Here is a 25,392-nt window from a genome sequence, read left to right as displayed (position 1 = left end):
AGTTTGTATTTTATCAAATTCTGTCTTCATCAATTCCAACATGAAACATTCCTCCAGGTACGGCCACGAGCACTTGTCCTCAACCTTTACCTCGTCATTTTCTCTGTTGACAGTGTTGTCCTCTGTCTCCATTTTGACTTTTTCTCCAAATCTTCGGTCCATAAACGACTCACTACTCTACAGAGTTGTTCTTTGCTTACGTCATAGGTAATTGGTGCGTTCATGATCTGAGAGCCTTGTTGGCTACAAAGATGCAGATGAACGGTTTGAATATTAATTCAAATTGTGGCCGTACTCAGTAAATGGTAAATGGACTGTACTTATATAGCACCTTTCTATCTTATTTCAAGTTACTCAAAGGTCTTTACAACAATCTGTGTCCTCATTTACCCATTCATACAGCTCTATGCTAGATCTATACAAAGCTAATTGAACAAATCATTCTAAAGAGATTAATCAGAGCTTTATCACATTCATACACTGATGGGACACACATCAGAGGCTATGAGTGGTTCAGTGTCTTGCCCAGGGACACTTCAGCATGTGACTGCTGGTGGATTCGAACCCCCAACTCTCGCATTGGAGGACGACTGCTCTAACCACTCAGTCACAGCCGCCTCATTAGCGACTTCTGATTTTAAAAGTAGCGAAGTGCATTGCATGGTCTAAATTTTACTTAAGTATGAGTAAAATTACACACTTGAAAGAAATACTCATACAAATACAAGTACCCAAAAATCTACTTAATTACAGTAATGTGAGTATTTGTAATTCATTACTTCCACCCATGCTTAAAAGTATACTTTCTTTAAATGATTGGGGTGGCTGAAGAGTAATCTATGGTGGCCAAGACCACCATTGGCCACCCCCTGGCTCTGCCATTGCACCGGTTGTTGGATAAAATTGCTCTCTCCACTCACCAGGATCTGTTACTCTACACCTTGTCAGCCAAGCAAAACGAGAGAGGAATAAAAATGAAGTTATTTCTCCACTGGGCAACTCCTACCCACTTGAATATCTTGCTGCACAAACATTACAGTTTACTTGTGTTCCCTGTTCAGAATCAGACTCAGAATCAGTTTATTATCGCCATGTCAATGAACGAGGTTCACAAACTAGGAATTTGCTTCGATGTAAAGGTGCGAATAGTAATAAAGTAAGATAAAGTAAAAATGAAAACATAACATAAAACATAAAACATGTGTACACCCATAAATAAAGTAAAAATGAAAACATTACATAAACATGTGTACACCCATACAATAGAAAACAATAACAAAGCTTAGAAAACAGTACAGATGGTGTATTCAATTATAATACAGATGTAATGTGACCAAAGCAGAAATTATGAGGTAGCATTATGAGTGTTCAGGAGTCCAACAGCAGAGGGGAAGAAACTGTTCTTATAGCGGGAGGTTCTGGTCCGAATGGACCGAAGCCTCCTGCCTGAGGGGAGTGGATCGAACAGACCGTGTGCAGGGTGAGCAGAGTCAGCTGTGATCTGACCTGCTCGCCTCACAGTCCTGGAGACGTACAGGTCGTGGAGGGATGGAAGGCTGCAGCCGATCACCTTCTCAGCTGAGCGCACAACGCGCTGCAGTCTGATTCTGTCCCTGGCAGTGGCCCCGGTGTACCACACCGTGATGGAGGAGCTGAGGATGGACTCGATGATGGCCGTGTAGAACTGCACCATCAGCTTGGCCGGCAGCTTGGCCTTCTTCAGCTGTCGCAGGAAGTACAGTCTCTGCTGGGCCTTCTTGATGAGGGAGCTGATGGTCGGCTCCCACTTGAGGTCCTGGGTGATGGTGGTGCCGAGGAACCGATAAGAGTTTGCAGTGGTGATGGGGGTATCATTACAGGTGAGGGGGGGGGGGGGGGGTGGCAGAGGGGCTGTGGCTTTCCTGAAATCCACAATCATCTCCACTGTCTTCCGGGCATTGAGTTCCAGGTTGTTGCTGCTGCACCAGGTCACCAGCCGGTCCACCTCCCTCCTGTATGCAGACTCATCACCGTCCGAGATGAGCCCGATGAGGGTGGTGTCATCTGCAAACTTTATAAGTTTCACAGAGTCATGGCTGGAGGCGCAGCAGTTGGTGTAGAGGGAGAAAAGCAGGGGGAAAGCACACAGCCCTGTGGAGATCCTGTGCTTACAGTCCGAGTGTCCGAGACAGCTCTCCCCAGTCGCACGCACTGACTCCGGTCTGTCAGGAAGTCTGTTATCCACCTGCAGGTGGAGTCAGGTACATGGAGAAGGGAGAGCTTGTCTTGGAGCAGAGCAGGGAGGATGGTGTTAAATACAGAGCTGAAATCCACGAACAGGATCCTGGCGTGGGTTCCTGGGGAGTCCAGGTGCTGTAGGATGAAGTGAAGAGCCAGGTTTATTGCATCATCTACAGACCTGTTGGCCCTGTAGGCAAACTGCAGGGGGTCCAGGAGGGGGTTGGTGATGGACTTGAGGTGAGATGAAACCAAGCGTTCAAAGATTTTCATAACTACAGACGTGAGAGCTACAGGTCTGTACTCATTTAGTCTTGTGACACGTGGCTTCTTGGGGACAGGGACGATGATGGAGGACTTGAAACAGGCTGGGACGTGGCATGACTCCAGAGAAGAGTTGAAGATCCCTGTGAAGACCGAAGCCAACTCTCCAGCACAATGTCTCAGCGTGGAGGGTGACACAAGGTCTGGGCCTGCAGCCTTATGTTATTCAGCCTTTTAAAAAGCCTCCTTACTTCATCCTCTTGTACAGAGATAGCAGGGGGTTGTCGAGGGCAGTCCAAAGTCGTTAAACCAGTCGTTAAACCAGTTGAGCTGGGGGTTCCTCCACTCCACTTCCTCCATTTCTTTTCTGAAAAAGTTGCAAACACCCGGGCACTCATTTCTCCACCTGCTCATGATCCGTCCATCCCATCTCATTGTGTTGCTGTTCTTGACCACTTCGAGCCCATCTCTCTGTCTTCCCTGGAGCAGGTCATGTGCGGCATGAAGCCATCTGGCTCCCCTTTTGACGTTGCCCCCCCTCGACTCCTGAAGGAGCTTCTTCCTGTTCTGGGCCCTCCTGTTCTTGGCATTGTGAACAGCAGCTTAGCCTCAGGTGTGGTGCCAATAACTTTCAAACATGCTGCTGTCCAACCTCTCCTGAAAAAACCTTTCCTTGACCCCTCAGTCATGTCCAACTTCCGGCCTGTCTCCAGACTCCCATTTGTCGCTAAACTACTGGAAAAAATAGTGGAGTCCCAGCTGAAATGCTTTCTAGAGGATAATGCCATCTTAGAGCTATTCCAGTCTGGCTTTAAACCTCTCCACAGCACTGAAACTGCTCTTCTCAAGGTTTTTAACGACATTCTCCTATTCACAGACGCTGGTGATTCTGTGCTCCTTCTCTTACTGGACCTCACATCTGCCTTTGATACAATCGACCACGAGATCCTCATTGCGAGGTTAGAGCAGTGGGTGGGCATCACTGGGTCAGCCCTCGAATGGTTTAGATCTTACCTCGCTGACAGGTCCTTTTGTGTCTCCATCAAAGATTTTAGTTCAGCCTCGGCAGCGCTTAAATGGGGGGTACCGCAAGGTTCCATCCTTGGTCCTCTTTTATTTTCTTTATACCTGCTGCCACTAGGTGCTATTTTCAGGAAACATAACATACCTTTTCATTTCTACGCCGACGACTGCCAAATCTACTTCCCCCTCAGACTCAACGGTACTCGCTCTATTCAACCGTTACTGGACTGCCTGGCTGACATCAGAGATTGGATGGCTTTAAATTTCTTGAGTTTCAACAAGAAGAAATCTGAAGTTATGCTGTTTCCTCCCAATGACACAATCACCAACCACTGCATCGACCTATCCATTCTGTCACCGTTAGTGAAACAAAGAGTCACTAATTTAGGAGTGATACTTGACCCTTCTCTGAAACTCAACAATCATGTAAATATGATTGTTAAATCCTGCTTTTTCCAGCTGAGGCGACTGTCTAAGCTGAAGCCCATTTTGTCCAGAAATAACCTGGAGACAGTAATTCATGCATTCATTACATCCAGGCTCGACTATTGCAACTCACTCCTTTTTGGTATCAGTCAGACCTCCATAGCTAGACTCCAACTGGTCCAAAATGCAGCAGCCCGGTTTTTGACCAGCACAAGCAAAAGAGAGCATATTACTCCTGTTTTGGCCTCCCTACACTGGCTTCCGGTTCACTTTCGAATCAAATTCAAAATACTCTTGTATGTCTATAAATCACTAAACAGCTCTGCCCCCTCCTATCTTACTGATCTACTCCAGCCGTATGTCCCACCACGTTCTCTCAGATCAGCAGACCAGTTGCTCCTAACAGCCCCAGGAACCCTTCTCAAGCACAGAGGTGACAGGGCCTTCTCTGTAGCAGGCCCAAGACTTTGGAATGAGTTACCTCTGCTCGTTAGACAGGCCCCCTCCCTCACAGTTTTTAAATCTCGCTTAAAAACACACTTTTATTCCCTGGCTTTCAGCACTGTGTGATCTGTGCTGAGTCTGTGTGCATCACACTGTGTTGGTCATGTTGCAGTTGTTGTTATCCATTACTGTTTTTGTTGGTTTCTACGTTTTTGGTGTCCTGTTATGTAATCTGTTGCTGTGTGCTTGTTCTGTTTGTCCCTGTACAGCACTTTGGTGTGCTTTGACACTGTTTAAAGTGCTATATAAATAAATTGGTATGGTATGGTATGGGGTGGTGTGGAGGATGGAGGAATGTGAGTCCATGACTTCAAATCGTGAAGAGAAGTCTTTTTTTTAATTTGTACGCATCTTTTATGATTGTCTATTGTTGCCGTTGTTGTCCACTGTTGTCATCACTCTGTTAAAATTCAGGTCTCTCTTGTACATGAGTCCTCGAGGCTCAGTGGGATTAACCTGTATAAATAAAGGTTGAATGAATGAATAAATTCACTATTCAAATCCTTCGGCGATGGGAGACATTGACATCCCACTTGTTTCATGTGCAACTGTACTTCCTGTTTATTGCTTGTATCATGTACAAGCCAACATCACTGTCCAGAAACACGATTGAAATGTTAAAATGTTCAGATTCTATCACGTAGCAAAAGATGGTTTAAAAAAACTGTTTCCACCAGTTATTTTTGACATTCTAAAATGTTGAACTCTGGACCGATATTTTAGACATGAGTCTGGTTCGGTGGCCTCAGGATTCCATTTCTGCTCTTTGCAGATGATGTGGGCCTGGCATCATCGTGCCGTGACCTTCAGCTCTCACTGGAGCAGTTCACAGCTGAGTGTGAAGCAGCTGGAATGAGAATCAGCACCTCCAAGTCTGAGGCCATGGTCCTCAGTTAGAAAAGGGTGCATTACTCTCTTCAGGTCAAGGGTGAGGTTCTGCCTCAAATAGAGGAGTTCGAGTATCTCTGGGTTTTGTTCACGAGTGAGGGAAGAATGGAGCGCGAAATTAACAAACGGACTGGTGCAGCATCTGCAGTATCGTGGACTCTGTACCGGTCTGTTGTGGTGAAGAGAGAGCTGAGCTTTAAGGCAAAGCTCTGTTTACCGGTCAGTCTATGTTCCTCCCCTCACCTCTGGTCATGAACTTTGGGTAGAGGCCAAAAGAATGAGATTGTGGATACAGGAAGGTTGAAATGAGTTTCCTCTGCAGGGTAGCTGGACTCTCCCTTAATGATAGATAGAGTGAGAAGTTCAGTTATCAGGAGAGACTCGGAGTAGAATCGCTGCTCCTCCACATCGAGAGGAGCCAGTTGAGGTGGTTCAGGCATTTGGTAAGGATGCTCCCTGAGCACCTCCCTAGGGAAGTATTTTGGGCATGTCCAACTGTGAGGAGACCCCAGGGAAGACCCAGGGCACGCTGGAGAGACTATGTCTCTCCAGCGTGCCCTGGGAACACCTTGGGGTCCTCCCAGAAGAGCTTGAAGAGGAGGCTGTGGAAAGCGATGTCTGGACCTCCCTGCTCAAGCTGCTGCTCCTGTGACTTCAGAACAAGTGGAAGATGATAGATAAGATAATAAGTTATAGGTGACATTTTAAAGTTGCTGTGTTCATGCTGCAGGATTTCTCAACATGACCAAAATGTCAACATGATATTACCACAGATCAATTCTGATGAACAGTGGATATGACTAGATGTGGATGTATGTATAATGTGTTGCAGGGCGTGGTGGGGAGAGTTTAAAGTTCATCACTAGAACAACCGGAGCCAGAGTGGCCTGTTCCAAAGAGAACACTCAGAGCCCAGCGGTACACGGTGAGGTGTCAATCACAGGGACCAGACAGGAAGTGAAGCAGGCCAAGGTGAAGCTAAAGTCTCCGTCTGCATTCTTTCTATGTTTACAAGATATTTTTCTTAGAATTAACGTGACTCATGTTGTTGTGGTTTTACAGGAGATGATTCTACAAAAAGTCAAAGAGGACATGACGGTGAGAACAAAAATCTCCCAGTCGTCTGCCCTCCGCCAGAAACGTCACCAGACAGCTATGAGTCAAAAGCTGAAGACTGAATCAGCACTGGGTTTGAATAACAATGACCCAGTCTCCTACACGGATAGGAACAAATTTGTCCACCCTAATGGAACCACAGGAGATACCAAAATGGAGAAGCTAAAAGTGCCAGATGACCAGGAGGAGGAGGAGGAGGAGAGTTTTATTTCAGAGTCACTCTCTGAAGTGTCCAAGTTTGAAAGTTAGTTCACTCTTTTGTTAATTTGCAGCTCTCTCATAGTGCATCGTAGAGTGCCCTTCTGGTCTTGTCTGTCTGCTGCAGTTCCTAGCCCGGACCTGAGCTTCCAGCCTGACGAGCACTTAGAGGTTTACGTTTCTGCATCGGAGAACCCAAACCACTTCTGGATCCAGATTCTGGGTGTTCGCTCCCTCCAGCTGGACAAGCTGACAGAGGAGATGAACAGCTTCTACAGTGATGGATTCTCCACAGTAAGAGCATGTACTCTTAGAACATGAATCATGTTGCTCTACAAGATACACTACGGAGCCAAGGACTTCATGCAAAGAGTCAAGATAAAGAAAGTACTGTACTGATTTTTGACTTTTATGGTTTAATGTGTCAGAACAGACTGACAGGTCTTAACATGGAGTAGAAACACCAGATAATACATTTGACTTATTTATTTGAAAAAATTAACTCAGGAGCAGTTGTTGGAAAAGCTAAGTGTACCCTTATTGCTTCCATATAAACCAACCCCCCCAAAAAAAACATGGCAGCATGGATTGGGTTTGTAAAGTTTCATCTGAATGAAACCTAACACTTCTGAAGCAATGTCCTTTGGACAGATGAGACCAAAATGAAGATGTTTACCCACGATACACAGCACCAAACACAACTTATCAAGACAAACATCTCATAACACACTGGTAGAAGGTAGTTTGGGTTTATTCTGCAGCCACAGGGCTTGAGCGTCATGCAGTTATTGAGTCGACCATGAACTCCTCTGCAGACCAGTGATTCTAGAGTCTAATGTGAGGTCGTCTGTGTGACAGTAGAAGCTCGGACCAAACTGGGTCATGATGCAACAGAACTAATTGTTGGATAAAAACATGCTCTATTCATCTTACTTACATCAAAGAAGTCAAACTCGAAGACAGAAGAAGATTTTTAACTGGTTTTACTTGCAAGGACAGATGTTCATCATGGGTTACACAGATGTATAGAAGTTCTACATCATGGAGCCAAGTCACAAGAATCTGCACCGGGCAGTGTGCGAGAATTGTTTTTATAATCTTATCAGCTCTCGGCTCAGAGGCAGACACTGATGACCTCAGCCACACAGCTGTACATGCAGGATCAAATCAGCTCCCTCTGACAGACAAAACAACTCTCTGGTAACTCTAACACATGGTTCCTGGGCAGTTAACATTCTCAGCCATACTAGTTAAGAAACATGGATAAACCTTGACCAAAAGTCCCCTGACAATAATCCCAAACACAGCAACAAATCTACATCATAACAGCTTAAAAAGAAAAAAGAGTTGGTGTTTGAAATGATCCAGTCAAAGTCCAGAAGTCAACCTGATCAAAATGGTGTAGTGGGACCTTCAGAGAGCTGAGCTGAATCTAATGTCTGCAAACCTGAATGAACCGAGCCAGTGTTGGAAAGAAGAGTGGGCCAGAATGCTTCAACCATGTGAGACACTGATGAAGTCTTTTGGAATACTCCTACTAGGAGTTGTTCCTGCTTAATGTGGTTTTAGAAGCTGTTATAACATAAAGTGGACTTGGTTTTTCAGTTTTCCACTTTTGGCCTTGCTTTTTGATTATTATTAAATCATAACACTGTGGAATGAGTATCAGTTTGAGTCTATTATAGGCCACATCATTTTTATGGCTTTATACATAAAATCCTTGAAAGATTGTGTCTTTTAGTTTAGACTGAATGTGTGCTCTTTCAGTCTGATTTTTATTTACACTGAACATAAAGAGTGAATGTTTGTGCAGGAAATTGCGTTTCAAACTGTGAACATAATTTGGGAGCAGTTGGAGCTCAGTGCATGTTAACATGGTCGGTGTGAGACGTTCAAATAAAAGTCAGTTTCAGCTCAGCAGGCTCACTGAATAATTCTGCTTTGCAGTTACACCTATGTTAAGGGCCCAATGGTTTTCTGTTGTCCTAATAGTTTAAAACTGACTAGCTGTTACCTGTTAACATTGTCAGGTTTACGTGACCTCCGTACATAAATAGGTTCTGTGTGGCTCAGATGATCCCATCATCATGGTTCTTGTTTTTCAGCACCTCTTCACTGTGTATTCACAGGTTTACATATCCTCCCTGTGTTGATCATTTATTAACACAGTTCATGTTGTGGGTCTGTAGGAGCAGCAAGTTAAGACTATTGTTGTTGGAGACATCGTGGCAGCTCCGTACAGAGACCATGGCACATGGAACAGGGCCAAGGTGCTGGGAGTCCTGGGCTCTGATCTAGTGGACCTGTACTATGTAGACTTCGGTGATAACGGGGAGCTGTCTCGAGCCAGCCTGCGGCGCTTAAGGTGAGCGACCTCACATTGAAGTGTTGGACTTATTTGTAGGAGGAAAAAAAAGTGAATAAATAACGACACAGCATTCCTTGAAAGATTGCATCTAAAATGTATATCATTCTCAAAAGAGTCACAAAGTCATTGAAAGTGTCTCAAACTTGTCTCAGTTTTGTTGCAATTGTTCACACAGCATTTTCATCATATCTGCATGGAAGCTCTTCTCTGACAGGAAACATCTTGGGCAAATTTCCAGGTCTAAAATCCATCCATCCATTATCTTTTACCCGCTTCTTCCATTTTGGGTCACGGGGGTCGCCGGTGCCCATGTCCAGCAATCACTGTGTGAGGGGCGGGGTACACCCTGGACAGGTCTCCAGTCCATCACAGGGCCACATAGAGACAAACAAACATTCACTCTCTCACTCTCACCTAGAGACAATTTTAGAGTTACCATTCAGTCTAACATGCATGTTTTTGGTCTGTGGGAGGAAACTGGAGTACCTGGAGAAAACCCACACATGCACGGAGAGAACATGCAAACTCTCCCCAGAAAGGTCCCCAGCTGGGATTTGAACCAGGGACCTGCTCGCTGAGAGGCAGCAGCTCTACCAGTTGCAACACCGTGCTGCCCGTCTAAAATCCACTTAATGATAAATAATAATTAAAAACTCTGCCGGTCCTCATTTCACCAAATGTACTTAAGCAGATTAAATCATAAAAAAAACAATAATTTGTGGTCAACTGCTCGGGTGAGGTGATAAAATGTACATGGCTTATAATATAGATTTGCAAGATGCACACATGAAAATAAATCATGATTTTCATAAAGATGTGGCTGCACGACATGTTCTCTCCGTGCATGCGTGGGTTTTCTCCAGTTACTCCGGTTTCCTCCCACAGACCAAAAACATGCATGTTAGACTGATTGGTAACTCTAAATTGTCTCTAGGTGAGAATGAGAGAGTGAATGGTTGTTTGTCTCGTTTGTCTCTGTGTCCCTGTGATGGACTGGAGACCTGTCCAGGGTGTACCCCGTCTCTCACACATTGACTGCTGGATGTGGGCACCAGTGACCCCCATGACCCGAAAAGGAAGAAGCGGGTAAAGATGATGGATGGATGTATATTAAAAATACGAAAGAAATGTTTGATGGTAGTCACGTTACGTACATCATGTTTCAAAACAACGGCGCCAATTTGTCAAAATAACTGTGATCAAAATGTCGAAAAGACTGTGCAGTTTATTTTCATTTACAAAAAGTCTTCTCATTGTACAACTAAACAACTGAGAATTGAAGCACATGAAGGCAGTTTTAATGGAGATACTGGAGCAGGTGCGAGTGGTGGGGGTGAGTGCCGAGCCGACCAGGTTGTCGTACTGGGGCAGGAGCTCACAGGCAGCCGCCATGAACAGCCGGAGGAGGAGCCTGGGGGTTTAGGTAAATGTAGATGTTTAACAACTCATTAAAATACACCAGAATGCAGGAAACAGCATCTACTTTATTCAAAACTATTATGGGGGAGGACCCCCATACCCCGCCCCACCCACTATTTGCGTTCTGGCATTGTTTGGTTTACAAATTAAGCACTGGTCGCAAACCAGTGAGACACTACTCCTATGATATTTTAAATTCCGTAAATGTAAGTTTTGTACCATTGTCACAAATTGCATGTTTGTATGTTGCACCAAGTTAAGAACCAGTTAAAATCCTCTGCATTTGCTGCATTTAAATTTCAGGAGCGACTTCCTCAGCTTACCGTTCCAAGCCATTGAGTGCAGCTTAGCAGGAGTGAGGCCAAAAGGTAAAAGCAGAGTAAATGAGAATAAACTGGTTGTAGCATTTGCCCGACAGAATGTTTTACTTGGCTTGCTGCTGTTTCAGGAGACATGTGGTCCGAGGCAGCCCTGGATGACTTTGAAAGGCTGACGTATTGCGCTGATTGGAGACCCCTGCAGGCCAAACTCTACAGTTACTCCCACTCTGAGATCTCCTCCTGGCCTAGTGTCAAACTCTACGACAACAGCAATGGAATGGTAGGACTGCTTCATCTGGAAGTCTTTTTCTTTGTGCACTTTATATTAAAAGTAACACCAAACCTGTCCACCGCAGGCAGTGAACATCGGTGAGGAGCTCATACGACTGGGTCATGCTGTCAGCTTCCAGGAAGTGTTGAATGGAAGGATGGAGGGGGATAATCCTGGTTCTCTGCAAAGAATGTTGGTAAGTCAGTGCAGTGCGTTGTGACTAGATTAAAATATCACCAGTTTACTCAGGACTGCACGTTTATCGTTGTGTTTTAGTTACAAATAAACTATTATACAGATGTCAAAAGTTTGTTTATTCACATCTGTGGAGATACCAGACCTCACACAGATGATATCAGGTTCTCTTTATGTCATCAGATTAATTTAGTTGTTAGACTTTTTCAAAGTGCAGATTTATTTGAGTCTAGCGAAATCATCTTAACCCAGCCTTCACTTAGTAGCTTATCTTTAAGATTTTAGCTGTATTCTGTTGTTATTTTTCTATCTGCCACTGATGTGACTGGGATAAATGTGTCAGAAAATATGTTGTTTGTCTGGCACTAACGTGTGGGACAATAAATCAAACTCTGAAGGAACCACAGGACGACAGCTCTACCATCTGAGCCACTGTTGATTAGTTTATCTTATTTCATAGGTCCTTAAAAAACAATCACCGACAGAAAAAACTTAAATATCTTGATAGAGTGGTGGAAACTAAATCAAACTGCATGTGTCTAAAGGCCATCCAATTGTATTTAAACAAAATCTGTCTCCATGAAATTGTCACTGACGACTTTTAAAACATGATTCCATAAATATTATTGCTAGAGCCCGACCAATATGGAAGTTTTGGCTATTGCTGATACCGATATTGGGAGGGGAAGGCTAATGCTGATAACTGATGTAACGGCAGAAATTTTTTTACCTTAGTCCACCTCCAAGAATCTCAGTAAACAGTGAGTGGAGCAGGTCTTGTTTATTTAGCACAGCTGTTAGCAACCATGAAGCTAAGCTAATCAGATCCACCTTTAACAAGTCCCACAGTAGGTTTACAAGTGGTGCACTGGACATAAAAACAATCTTCCTAACGTACGTTCACATTTTCTTTCCTCCACTATTCACCATAAAGTTATCAAGTGTTTTACAAAACTATAAATTACACAAAGAAACACCCCCACTGTTCATTGTTTAAACATTCAGACACGTATGGTGAGGGTCTAATTTTTATTGACCCCAGCAGAGGTTTTTTTTTTTTTTTCCTTTTGCAGAGAAATAAAGATTTAAAATTCAAGGTTCTTTGTTGTCATTCGCATCACATGTGGTACATGAGGTGGAACGAAATTATGTACCCAAGGTTCTAGTTACACCCCAAAATAGCAAAAATATAAAGTATAAAAGAAACAGTATACAAGGATCTAAGATATACGCTAAACACTAATAATGTAAAATAATATGGTGTGTTAAATGGTATATTAGAACAGCAGGCCAAACATTTCATTTCATAAAGATTTCAGACAAACAATGCATTTCATTGAGGACAACAAAGATAACGTTGCGAACGCTGATATATTTTACCGCTACATTAGATTTATTGTTCTGGATAAATTTTACAAGACAATAGCCTCTATGCTAGGTTATCTAAACGTTAGCTTGCTAACCTGAGAGGCACGTAGCTAATGACAAGCGGGTTGGAGGATTGAAGAAAATGTATTATTGTTGATTTTTTAAATTTACAGATCAGTTAAAATAAACTTACCATACTTTGTTCATCAAAATATAATATACAGTATCGCTCCCTGCTTCAGCTGTGCTGAAAATGAAAGTTAAAGTGAACGGCCATGACTTGAAAGTATTCTTCATGCGCCCTCTGCTGGATACATTGTACAATTACGGCTGGTTCCAGCATTTTAGGGGTGAAAATTAGAAGTTTTTATATCCGTGCATAATGGGACAATTATTGCAGATACCAATATGTATAAGTTCTATATGTTGTCATCATTGCATGTTCCCATACAATGACAAAATTAGTTCTGTTCATTTAACCCATCGCACCTGAGATACACCCAGGTGGAGCAGTGGGCAGCTACTGAGCTCCCGGGGAGCAATTAGGGATTAAATGGTAAATGGACTGTACTTATACAGCTCCTTTCTGTCTGATCCAGATACTCAGAGCTCTTTGCAACAATCTGTGCCTCATTTTCCCATTCAAACAGCTCTATACTAGATCTCTACAAAGATAATTGAACAAATCATTCTAAAGAGATTAATCAGAGCTTTATCACATTCATGCACTGATGGGACACACATCAGAGGCTATGAGGGGTTCAGTGTCTTGCCCAGGGACACTTCAGCATGTGACTGCTGGTGGATTCGAACCCCCAGCTCTTGCATTGGAGGACGGCTGCTCTAACCACTCAGCCACAGCCGCCGGTGTCTTGCTCAGAGACACCACGATATGTGGGAATGTCTGGGAGTCGAACCGCGACTTTCTGGTCCCCAATCGGCTGCCCTACCTTTACCCCATCTCAGTCCCAAATATAGATAGGTCCTCAAATGTCTATATTGGCATAAAATATTGATCCTTCTGACATATCGATCGGTCTCTAGTTATTGCGCCTGTTCATTGCATTAACAATATTTTATTCTTGATCTTTTGACAGTTTCTTTACCTTCAATCAGATCCATTCAAAACATCAGTTTGGATTTCTTGTTTTGCAGGACGATGTAAGAGGAGCTTCTTCAGAGCTCAGTCTCTCTTGTATCAGTTTATCAGGTGAGTAGCCTCTCAGGTCTAATATTGAATGAGACTATTTTGTTTTAGTTATTTAGTTTAAACTCTCACATCCACAGCCCTCAAAGTTTGTCTCACAATCATAACTGATGTGTTTCACACCCACAGCATCAGCTGTACCCGTTCTAATGTGTTAGGGCAAAGCTCACTGCTTTACATTCCCTCCTGCACTTCCTGTTTGGTTAGTTCAAACAGAATATACTCAAGAGACCATGCGTGGCTGAAAGGAAGTGTGTAGATCTACTAAGAATAGAGTTTAAGCACAAGCATGCAGCAGGGGTATTTGCAATGATACAGTTAGTCACTGGGTGTTAAAGTTAAAATGTTGAGTTTATTTGCACTGATGCAGAGTATGAGCGAACATGAAATGATTTGTGGCTTCACAGAGTGCAAAGGTACTGAAGATTTTAAACCATCAAACTGCTCTGGTGTAAAACACCTGAAGGTGTGCCAGCAATTCAGTTCTCATGTCGTTGCACCATTTCAAACAGAAGGTGTTTGTGTTTCACATAAACACATCAGGCACACATTACAACCTTAGCATTTGTTAAAGGAATATATATCACTCGCCAACTTTCACACCAATTACAAAGTTTTGATCAACCCTCGAAAATAACTTTATGCCTGATTTTACATCTGACACTGAGTCTGCGCTGTGATTGACTCAACCACTCATCATGTCTTGGCTCAGTAGAAGGTATAGCCATGTTTGTGTTTGTATATGTTGCCTAGCTGTGACAGCCATCTTAGACTGGACTGACTCCCAGAGTTTATCAGTTGTACATCAGTTAAATTAAAATCCATCTGATGGTTAGTGAGATTTTTTTTTGCTAACCGACTCCCAAAACACAGGCAATATGAGCACCTTAGTAGCAAATGATGCCAAAGCAAAGCCACAACAATATAAATCGTGCCGAGTCATCCTGCAGCCTGAGACATAAACTCACTGAGCTTCATTGTTAGCTTGAACAGCGTCTTCACACTTGTACTGTTGATAAACAAAGTGCAGTTTTTCAACCTGCTGATCTACTTCTTAACTTTTTTGGGCCTCAGAAGCTGCATCAATCTCAGGAAGTATTGATGATGTCATGGCGGATAAGCTGCAATGAAACCATCACAGCTTGTTGCTGTGAGCAGCGAGGGAATCCGTGACACTGATCACCTCGCCGCCGCCTGTGTAACAGAGCTGACCATCCACACCTCAGCATCAGTCCAGATGATGAAACTCAACCGCATATACCCTCACTGAGGAGCCACGTGCACCGCAGCTCCTTCAGCAATATTCCCTTCATTGTTTTGCTTTTGAGCAGTTCTGCACCCAATTCTGCTTTGCATGAAAACTGTTACGAACATTTGATTTGGAAAAATTAAACAAATGTTTTTACCACAGATAATGTGGTACAAAATGTTAACCCTGAGGTTGCAGGTTCAAGCCCAGGTTGGGTTATGACGTAAAACAGTTGTTAAATCTTTAATGCAAGTGTGCTTGCTGCTGCGCCCCTGCAGAAGGAGCAGTCAAAGGAAAAACATTGTATAAAATGTCAAAGGCTGCCAGAAATGGCCATGTTTGTAGTTGATAAGGTTGTTTTTTTCAGTGTTTTGGGCTATATAATATACTATATATTAAGCATTATATATATATTTTGGAAATAAAACATGTTATGCCATTGGTTATATTATTAGTGGCTGTGTTCATATTGACAATATGACATTTTCTCTATGATAAGTTAAGGACAGTTTGTTTTTTTCGTCTGTAAAACATTGACCTATATTCCAATAAATGACTTCCTTTGCAGACTTGGCTGTTTTGTTGTTGCTTCTGTCGATGACCTCCATTCGGGACTGACCAATCACATAAAAGTAGGTTACGCTCGCACATGCGCAGAAGCGCCAGAGTAATTTGTTGATATCCTGCTCAGTAGTATTTATTTAGATCTCAGTTTTCCGCAGCCACAATCATCCACAACGTGGGATATTTATTTGCATTGGGCAGAAGAAGTAAATTAAAAGCTCTCTATATGAAGGGCTGATGGAAGACGCACGGGATTTGGTGAGTGAGTTAGAAACATTTTGGGGCCTCCGACTCCTGAGGATCTTGCATGAAGCTAGCGCTCTCCCTTTGTTGTTATTTTGTTTATGGAAGCTAGCTAGTCGTTCAGCCAGCGCTTGTTGTCCAAAAAGCTTTCTAAAAGTCAACTTGCAGAGGAGAAAAATGCACTTGTTGGCTGTAACTTAACATGACTAAATGTAGGTTTACTACGTATGTGTAAAACGCCCTGTAGATTTATGAATTAAAACTGTAAAGACGGGTTTCCGCTAGCTAGTTGTGCTAACGCTAGTTAGCGCAACAAGCCAATATAATTTATGAACTATTTCTAACAAGTCAGTTTCCGCATATTTTAATGCGCTTTTTTTCTTGTAAGGTTTAATTTTGGTTTTAAATAACTTCACCGGTTTGAAATGACGATAGTCATTTTTCCTTATTACTTTTCTTTCCCTCGGCTGGTTTACAATCATCTGTGCAGACCTGAAGGGGAAGTAAGCAGAAACAAACATCCAAACGTTGCTCCGCTTGTAGACGAGCACATACACATGTCTGGGTCTCAGTTCAGTACAGCTCCAAAGTACACAGCATGACAAAATGACCAGCTTCTTTATTATTGTTGAGGTGTTGGATCACAATTCAACTTTTTTGAAATGATGACTTTGGGCTTACAGCAGTAAATAAATAAATAAAATACCTGAACAAAATGTTTATGAGCATTCATATCCTGATGCATGCTCAATAATCCAGGTAGAAACATCTAAAAAAGTTAAATCTGGTCCTCTGGACATTCAAAAAAACCCAAAACAAAGCAAAACAACAAAAAATGTAGAAACGTTTCGTCTCTGTCCCACACAAGACAGGCTCTAGAGCAATGTGGATATCCTAACTGGGCCTTCCTAAAAGCAGAGAAGAAACCCAAACAGGACTCCAGTCAGCCATCAGGTGAAAAGGAGGAACCCAGACCCAGACCAGTGGTCATTCCATATGTTGAGGGAGTATCAGAGAAACTGAGACGTTTATTTTCTAAACATAACGTCCCAGTGGCTTTTAAACCCCAAAATACATTAAAGACTGGTTCATCCCAAAGATCCAGTCCCCCGGCACAAACAGAGTAATGTTGTGTATGCTGTTCAGTGTCAGGAGGGTGATCAGTCTTACATTGTGGAAATTAAACAGCCACTGGCCAAAAGGATGGCCCAGCACAGAAGATCAACATCATCAGGCCAGGACTCTGCGGTCTACACTCATCTCCAGGCCAGCGGTCACTCTTTCAGGGATGAAGATGTTCACATCCTGGATAGAGAGGAACGATGGTTTGAGAGAGGAGTAAAGGAGGCCATCTTTGTGAAAAGAAACCGTCCATCATTAAACAGGGGTGGAGGCCTCCGGGTTCAACTGTCCCCCTCTTACAATGCTGTGATTGCTAGTATCACTCAGCCCTCTGTGAACAGTAAACAGCCATCAGTGTGCTAATGATCCATTGTTAGGCTGATGGTCCTTCTTGAGCATGTGATCAGCTGGTTTTGGTTGTCAGCAGCAAAACTGGTTGATCCACTCTGAGAAGGTGCTATTTAGGAGACTGAGCTGAATACAGCACCTCAGACTGAGGAAGTCTCTTGGATGAGAGACGAAACGTTTCTACATTTTTTGTTGTTTTGCTTTGTTTTGGGTTTTTTTTAATGTCCAGAGGACCAGATTTAACTTTTTTAGAGGTTTATGAGCATTAAAATCAGAAACTAATTAACGTGAAAGGTTCTTTACAAGAAATGAATGTTCTACAAACTTTATACAGTTCCTCTTATCCTTACAAGCCAGTTTATTTTTCAAAATTGAGCACACAAATTCATTCTTGTAAGTCCCTTCTATCCAAAACTTAATACTGGAATTTTATTTAATTATAAAATGTGCTGATCTGAATATCAGATCATTTTACAACACTCATTATTATTTTTTATCTTAACATACTAAATAAAAATGTCACAATATGTGCTTCGTAGAGAAATTATACAAATTTAAGTTTCCACAATATTTACCCCTCTTGTAGCTTTGGCAAATTAAATAAATAAATAAATAAATAGTAGTAATTAACCATAATTTAAAGTGTGCTCAAAATAAAACACTTAATAAGTCAAGTTGTGTTTATTTGCCATATGCAAGGCTTAGGATGAGAAGAACCGATTTGACTCGCTATCAATCAATCAAAGAATAAACAAACAAGAAATACTAAAAGCATGCAATAAGGGTACACAAAAAAGGTAGACCCAGCCACGACCCATCTTCAATGCTCTGAGGGAAGGAGGTTGTTCCCCAAAATCTCACAATACATGGCCCTGCTCATCCTCTCCTTAACACAGTTCAGTCGTCCTGTCCCATGTGCAGAAAAACACCCCCAAAGCATGATGCTTCCACCCCCATGCTTCACAGTAGGGATGGTGTTTTTGGGATGGTACTAGGAATGTGCGATTATGGCATAAAATTCATATCACGATATGTATTGTGAAGGGTGGCAATAACGATATATATTGCAATATGTTTTTGGTATAAAACAATAGGAATTTAAAAAAAGCATAGGGTGTCCTTTTAACTTAAGTTTCCAGTCTTCTCACTTAAGAAATGAACAGCAACAGAGCAGCATTTTACACTGAAAACACTTCACCCTCCAACCCTCTAGTGGGCGACTCCTTCTGCTTTAATGGAGAGCTGACACAAAATGAGTCTGTGGCTTTGACCAGAGGGTCTCGCTGTAAAATCACACAACACAGCGTTCTTTTCACAGATCAGAGAGCAGGTTTCTCTAAAGCTGACCAACGCTTAACTTTAACTTTCGACGGGAAAAAAACCCCAACATATTTTGATGGAACACAGCGTTTTGTGCATGCGTCAGAATACGGCAACAGTACGACAAGCCGGCCATAGTTAGCTTGTAACTTTGCTACTTAGCTCTTGAAGAAATGACTGTTGCCACTTGCGCACAGTTTTCAACTAAAAAAAGTAACAATTAAACTGAAAACTCTGATTTTACATCAGAAACAGCATTACTGCGGTTAGCCGGTAGAAGACAGATCTCTATCGTAGGCTAAATTTCTATCGTTTCTACTGTGTACCGTATATATCGCACATTCCTAGATGGTACTCATCATTTTTCGTCCTCCAAACACGGCGAGTGGAATTAAGACCAAAAAGTTCTATTTTGGTCTCATCTGACCACAGAACTTTCTCCCATGACTCCTCTGGATCATCCAAATGGTCATGGTCAAACTTAAGACGGGCCTGGACGTGTGCTGATTTAAGCAGGGGAACCTTCCGTGCCGTGCATGATTTTAAACTATGGCGTCTTAGTGTATTACCCACAGTAACCATGGAAACAGTGGTGCCAGCTCTCTTCAGGTCATTGACCAGCTCCTCCCATGTAGTTCTGGGCTGATTCCTCACCTTTCTTAGGATCATTGATACGCCACGAGGTGAGATCTTGCATGGAGCCCCAGTCCGAGGGAGATTGACAGTCATGTTTAGCTTCTTCCATTTTCTAATAATTGCTCCAACATAGGGGTTGAACGACTACATAATTTTAAAACTCAACATTAACATAATAAAACTCAAGTAGAACTCGAATAGTTGATGATGTCATGGAATCTAAAATAAATAAATAAAAAATAAAACTGCAAAAAAAACACCCAACGTCATTCATTATTTACAACAAAAAGACCATTAAAACATTGGGAACATATTCATTCATTCATTCAACCTTTTATTTAGACAGGTAAATCCCATTGAGCCTCGAGGACTCCTTTACAAGAGAGACCTGATTTCAACAAAGAAAGATGACAACAATGGACAACAGCAACAACAATAAACAGTTATAAAAAGTCATCCAGATTTTATTTATCTATTTATTTATTTATTGCAAATAAGATGACTAAAAAAAAGTAACAAAACCAGCTAGATTCTAAGGTGAATGTAGAAAACTAAAAACAGGAACATGTCTGCATTGGTCCCTGCCAGGAGTCCAACAGATTCTTAAAGCCACTTAGAGAGGTCAAAGGTCGAGAGCTTCAAATCTTTTTGTAAGATATTCCAGGAAACAGGAGCGAAATAGGAGAAGGTCCTTTTGTCTAGTTCAGTCCTCACTGAGGGAACACTGCAGGTAATAATGTCCTGAGAGCGCACGCTGTAGCTGCACTCACCCAGAGACATGTAGGAGGAGATGTATGAAGGCAGCAGACCAAGAAGTGATTTAAAGATGAAAATGTACCAGTGGGAGAGTCTGTGTGAAGTTAATGATGTCCAGTAAACCAGTGAATACTGGGTGCAGTGGTGGGTACGATAATCACAGCCAGTTATGAATCTTAGTGCACCATGATAGACAGCATCCAACATTTTCAGCATCCAACATCTGCAGGGTTCTTGTAGGAGCGTTCATGTAAATAATGTCACTGTAATCAATGGAGGGAAGGAAAGTCACAGTTACAAGGTGTTTCCTAACATTCAAAGTTAGACAGGATCTATTTCTGAAAAAGAAACCCAGTTTAACTTTCAGTTTCTTTACTAGGTATTTCACATCAGAATCGGAATAAACTTTATTGGCATTGCACCGAGATACAACGCAAATATGTACGTACAGTCGTCCGAAGATGGGCGGAGTGCACGAAGCTGCAGCTAAAAATAATTAGCGCGGCCTTCTTATTCTTATTCAGAATAATATTTTGCTTAGATGAGAAAGGAAAGAAAAGGAGGAGAGACGGTATAAAAAAAAAAGATCTCTCACACCGTGTCCTAGACCGGGCATGATTTGAGGCATAAAAAAAACCTACCACAGCAAAGCAACATAAACAGACGTTATACATTTACATATAGGCGGTGAAAACATTGAATTTTTAAGGGAAAGTCGTAGCATAGTCCAAAGCCCCCCATCAGCCATTGTCCAGATAAGAGGTGACGTTCATCTTCAGCTCAGTTGAGGTTCTGTCACATGTCCACGGCCTTGGGGAAGGGAGGGGTGAGGAGACAGTCAAAGCATCTTTGTTGTTTTCCAAACATTCCAGGAGGAGTTGAGATAAGTCCGGCATCAAGGCCACAGTTTGGGTCAGGCAGAACTTGTGGATTGTTGTTTCTGCCTTTAAAGTCTCGCTGGTACATATTCTCTGATGGAAACTCCAAAACAGCCGAATTGATCCTTTACTCCAAAAGTCGAGCTCACAGCTTCTCCAGATTATTCCCATCATTCGTGAGTGCTGCCAGGAAGATCACAGTCCTGATAACAGCTGCTCCAAATCCCTGTCACAGCTTCCCACATTCGGTCCGAGCACTGTTGAGCTTCAACACATCCACACAAATTTGTAGACAATCCAGATTTCACCAACCCAAACAGTAAAAACCATTTGTCACCATGAATCCAATTGTTTCCGTCGAGGTAAGAGGATCCTCCTTACCCTGACTCCTGTCGGGAGAAGTTGATCGATTTTGTTGAGTGACCAGCTGATCCTTCCAATTAAGAGGTATACAGAAAAAAAACCCAAAGAGGCTTTTTTAAGGGTTCACAAGACAAAAGAGCGCAGCAGGGAAGCAGGGGGGACACGTCTGTTCCACCAGAGAATAGAAGGAAGAAAAAAAAACAAAAAAAAAAACAAATGGAGCTTAAAAGAGCGATGCGAGTCGACCAAGATACCCAAATATTTATAGGAATCGGCAAACTCAATTGGGACACCATTTGAGGATGAAATCAGAGAAAGAACTGTTGGGACCGACTTCCTATTTGAAAAAAGCATCCCTTTGGTTTTGTCGGCATTTAGGACAAGTTTGAGGCGGAACAAATCTGTCTGGATGATGTTAAATGCAGATTGCAAAAGCTGAAAGCCTTATCAACTGTTTTAGCTCGACAATAAACAACTGTGTCATCAGCATAGAAATGTATGGATGCATTAGGGATGTTTTTACTTACATTATGTATGTAGATTGTAAAGAGGTTGGGTCCTAAGACTGAGCCTTGTGGTACACCATTGTTGACTGTTAAATAACTGGAGGAAGTACCATTATGTTGAACACATTGCCTCCGGTCGGAGAGATAGTTAGAGAACCAACCAATGGTGTGTTCTGAGAAACCGATTTCTGAGAGTTTATGACACAAGATGTTATGAACCACTGTATCAAAAGCTTTAGACAGATCTAAGAAAAGTGCAGCACAATAATCCTTAGCATCCAGTGCTTCAACAACGTCATTAAGAACCTTCAGTGAAGCAGTGGTTGTGCTGTGTTGTTTCCTGAAACCAGATTGATGTGGAGGTAAGATGTTAAATGAGTCCAGGTAATTTGTGATTTGAGAGTTTATCAGTTTTTCTAGAACCTTGGCTAAAATGCAGAGTTTAGAGATTGGTCCATAGTTGTTCAGTGAGGTGGGGTCTCCTCCCTTCAGCAAAGGAAGAACAAAGGCTGTTTTCAAGTGTCTGGGATGGAGTTTTGTCTTATGGAGAGATTGAAGATGTGGGTCACAGGGACTGTGATGATATGAGCAGCCAGCCTTAAGAAATAAGGTGGAAGTTCATCTGGACCTGCAGAGTTTTTAGGATCAAGATCTTTTAACAGTTTATTGACCTCACTGACTGAGAATGGAGAAAAAGAGAAGCTGTGATTAACTGAGGATTGACTTGTAGGAGGGATTTGATTTGTAGAAGTTTGGTTATTAAGTGAAGTGGCTGATCTTCCATTAGTTGTTGTGTCAAATAAAGAACTAGAAGCAACAAAATGTTTGTTGAAACAGTTCAGGATCTCGTGCTTATTTGACACAGGAATAGTGTTAATGAGAAGTTGTGATGGGAGGTCAGATGATTGGGGGGTGCCTGAGAGAGATTTGATGGTTTTCCAGAATCTGTTAGGGTCATTTAGATTTTTGGAGGTCTGAGATAAGAAATAGTTGTTTTGCTGCTTTGACAGCAGTCACACAATGATCACTCAAGATATTGGAAAATACACCTGTACCAGGGAATTTGTGAGGCATATTTGTTAGAAACAGGTCTAAGATGGAGGACATTTCAGGACGGTTTTTGTTTAATCTAGTGGGAGAATCGATCAGTTGGGTTAGGTTGAGTGACAGGTAGGGCTGGGCCATATCATATCGTTCACAATAATACTAGTAAAAAAAAGTTTGCCTGGGCAAAAAAAAATGATATGATGATATGCTACTTTCATGACGTAATACGTCAGGGCGCCCCACCCCTTTTTAACAGAACCGAGCGCGCCGAACGACCAAACCGAATTGCTCACCCCCCCCTACCTGTAGGTACTGGTGTAATGCTAATTAGTTGCGCACTAGCTAGCTAAAAAGCTAAAAACAAACAACACGCGGCTCAGCTGTCTCTCCATCCAGCTCTAAACTGCAGGTACAGACAACTCCACTTTCTCCCTTCCCCCGCTCTAATCTGCCACTCGTCTATTTTCTCTCTCCCCCCCACTCCGCTCTGAGCTGCCGGTGTCGGCTGTGTCTCCCCCGCTCTAAACTGCCGGTACAAACACACGCAGGTCTGTCTCTTAGTTCCACAGTCCATGGACCAAGAACAGAGTCAGGTGATCAGAGACAGAGCATCAGAGAAATGAATCATTCCTGCAGGATCAGAGGAAGCTGAAACACTACAAGCTTCAGGGTCAGATGATCACCTTGTTATAAGTTCTGGAAGTTATAGCTCATTTAAAGGCAACATATTTTGTTACATTTATGCTCAACAGATCTTAAGCTTTATTTTATTTAGTTATTTTGGGAAACTTCACCTGCACTTTAGTTTTTGTGGTGGATTTATTGATCTATATTTTGTGCCGACTTTTTCATCGAAATAACATAAGGATCTTTTTTATTTTTATACTTGGAGACTGAATACTTTACTAAATAAAGTAATTTCAGTAAAATTACCCCTTGTTTTAAATTTTTTTTTTATAATACTGCAAAGCAACATCCATCCATCCATTATCTTTACCTGCTTATTCCATTTTGGGTCACGGGGGTCGCTGGTGCCCATGTCCAGCAATCACTGTGCGAGGGGCGGGGTACACCCTGGACGGGTCGCAAGTCCATCACAGGGCCACATAGAGACAAACGAGACAAACAACCATTCACTCTCTCATTCACACCTAGGGACAATTTAGAGTTACCAATCAGCCTAACATGCATGTTTTTGGTCTGTGGGAGGAAACTGGAGCACGTGGAGAAAACCCACGCATGCACGGAGAGAACATGCAAACTCCACCCAGAAAGACCCCTGGACCGGGGTTTGAACCAGGGACCTGTTCGCTGAGAGGCAGCCGCTCTACCAGTTGTGTCTACATTTTTTTGCTTTGTTTTTTTTTTTTGTTTGTTTGTTTGTTTTTTTGAATGTCCAGAGGACCAGATTGAAATTTTTTGGATTTTCACTGAACAGTTTTTCTTCAGAAACAACATGTCTGTTTTCTCTGGACACAAACAAGCCCACTCCTGGCTGATGGTGTCTCCAGCAGTAGAAAATGTTCCCTCTTATGCTGTAGATGATGATTGTTGCACACACAGATACTTGGTTGTCAGTTTGACAGCACTGACATATTGTCCCTCACATTCCACCAGCAGGTCACTGGATTCACTGAGGTAGGGTTGATGCAGACTTCTGCACCTCTGTGTCTCTGCCTGAATCTTCTCTGTGGTTCTCTGGGGTTTAGGGCTCTGGTCATCTCCCTAACTGACATGAGAACAAAACATCAACAATAACATGGTTGTGTTATTATTGCTCAAAAAACATTATCTAGGCTGAGAGATAAAATAACTGGTCAACAAAATCCTTTACAGTTTACTTACCTCCACCGTGCTGCTCCACTGTAGAAAAGACATCAAACTTTTGACAACAAAGTCTGTGACTGTCCTGTGGCCCCCACGTCACTTTTCTTTTGTCCTCCTAACATCAGGGGCAGAACCTCCTGTGAGGAGAACATTAACATAAACAATGAACATTAGTGAACTGTTTACGCAGCTGACTGGATGGATGAGCACATTTTTACAAGCTAAGATTTATCTGTTACTGTCAATCTTTAGTTAGCTTCTGAGTTTAGCTAGCTACTTAGATACCCATAAAATAAATTTATACACTAAGGGGCCGTTTACACATATTTTAGTGCATCCGCAGCTTTCTCTCTGTGATTCTGCTTATCATTTACACGACACCAGTGCCCCCCCCCCCCCCCCTTGAATCCGGAGGTTTCTGAACCCACCTTCCAGAGTGGAGGTTTTTTGCTGACCCCCGCTGATGGCCACCAGATGGCTAGGCCTCAGACTGACGAAGCCTCTTGGATGAGGGGCGAAACGTTTCTTTTTAACAAAAAAAACGAAGTCCAGATGACATGATTCAACCTTTTTTGTTGTTATATACCTGGATGACTGAGAAAACAAACTTTGTGTTTTTGAAACCATTAGTGAAAAGGCCAGACTTCAGGGGTATCTGAGGCAGGCTTGAAACACAAGAGTCAGGGTGGCTTCTGGGTAATACCAGATGACATGATTCAACCTTTTTTGTTGTTATATACCTGGATGAC

The 25,392-nt window shown here is 42.4% G+C and overlaps 2 protein-coding genes across 2 annotated transcripts in view; both read left to right on the top strand.

Moving 5' to 3' along the window:
- Positions 1 to 15,402, top strand: part of tdrkh (tudor and KH domain containing) — a 60,933-nt gene extending 45,531 nt beyond the window's left edge. Inside the window, exons 5-13 of the mRNA XM_037690744.1 lie at positions 6,155 to 6,294; positions 6,385 to 6,682; positions 6,764 to 6,930; positions 8,826 to 9,001; positions 10,727 to 10,791; positions 10,872 to 11,023; positions 11,100 to 11,210; positions 13,733 to 13,787; positions 14,859 to 15,402. Coding sequence (XP_037546672.1) covers positions 6,155 to 6,294; positions 6,385 to 6,682; positions 6,764 to 6,930; positions 8,826 to 9,001; positions 10,727 to 10,791; positions 10,872 to 11,023; positions 11,100 to 11,210; positions 13,733 to 13,787; positions 14,859 to 14,914 — 1,220 coding nt within the window. The 3' untranslated portion in view covers positions 14,915 to 15,402. The remainder of the gene's footprint in view (positions 1 to 6,154; positions 6,295 to 6,384; positions 6,683 to 6,763; positions 6,931 to 8,825; positions 9,002 to 10,726; positions 10,792 to 10,871; positions 11,024 to 11,099; positions 11,211 to 13,732; positions 13,788 to 14,858) is intronic.
- Positions 15,403 to 15,678: 276 nt separating this feature from the next.
- mbtd1 (mbt domain containing 1) overlaps positions 15,679 to 25,392 on the top strand; it is a 69,795-nt gene continuing 60,081 nt past the window's right edge. Inside the window, exon 1 of the mRNA XM_037691549.1 lies at positions 15,679 to 15,855. Within this exon, the coding sequence (XP_037547477.1) occupies positions 15,835 to 15,855 (21 nt within the window). The 5' untranslated portion in view covers positions 15,679 to 15,834. The remainder of the gene's footprint in view (positions 15,856 to 25,392) is intronic.

The sequence above is a fragment of the Nematolebias whitei genome, chromosome 17 (genome assembly GCF_014905685.2).
Source record: "Nematolebias whitei isolate Nwh7 chromosome 17, NemWhi1, whole genome shotgun sequence".
NCBI classification, from domain to species: domain Eukaryota; kingdom Metazoa; phylum Chordata; class Actinopteri; order Cyprinodontiformes; family Rivulidae; genus Nematolebias; species Nematolebias whitei.
The sequence above is the reverse complement of the archived record's forward strand: the minus strand, read 5'-3'. Positions and strand labels throughout refer to the sequence as shown.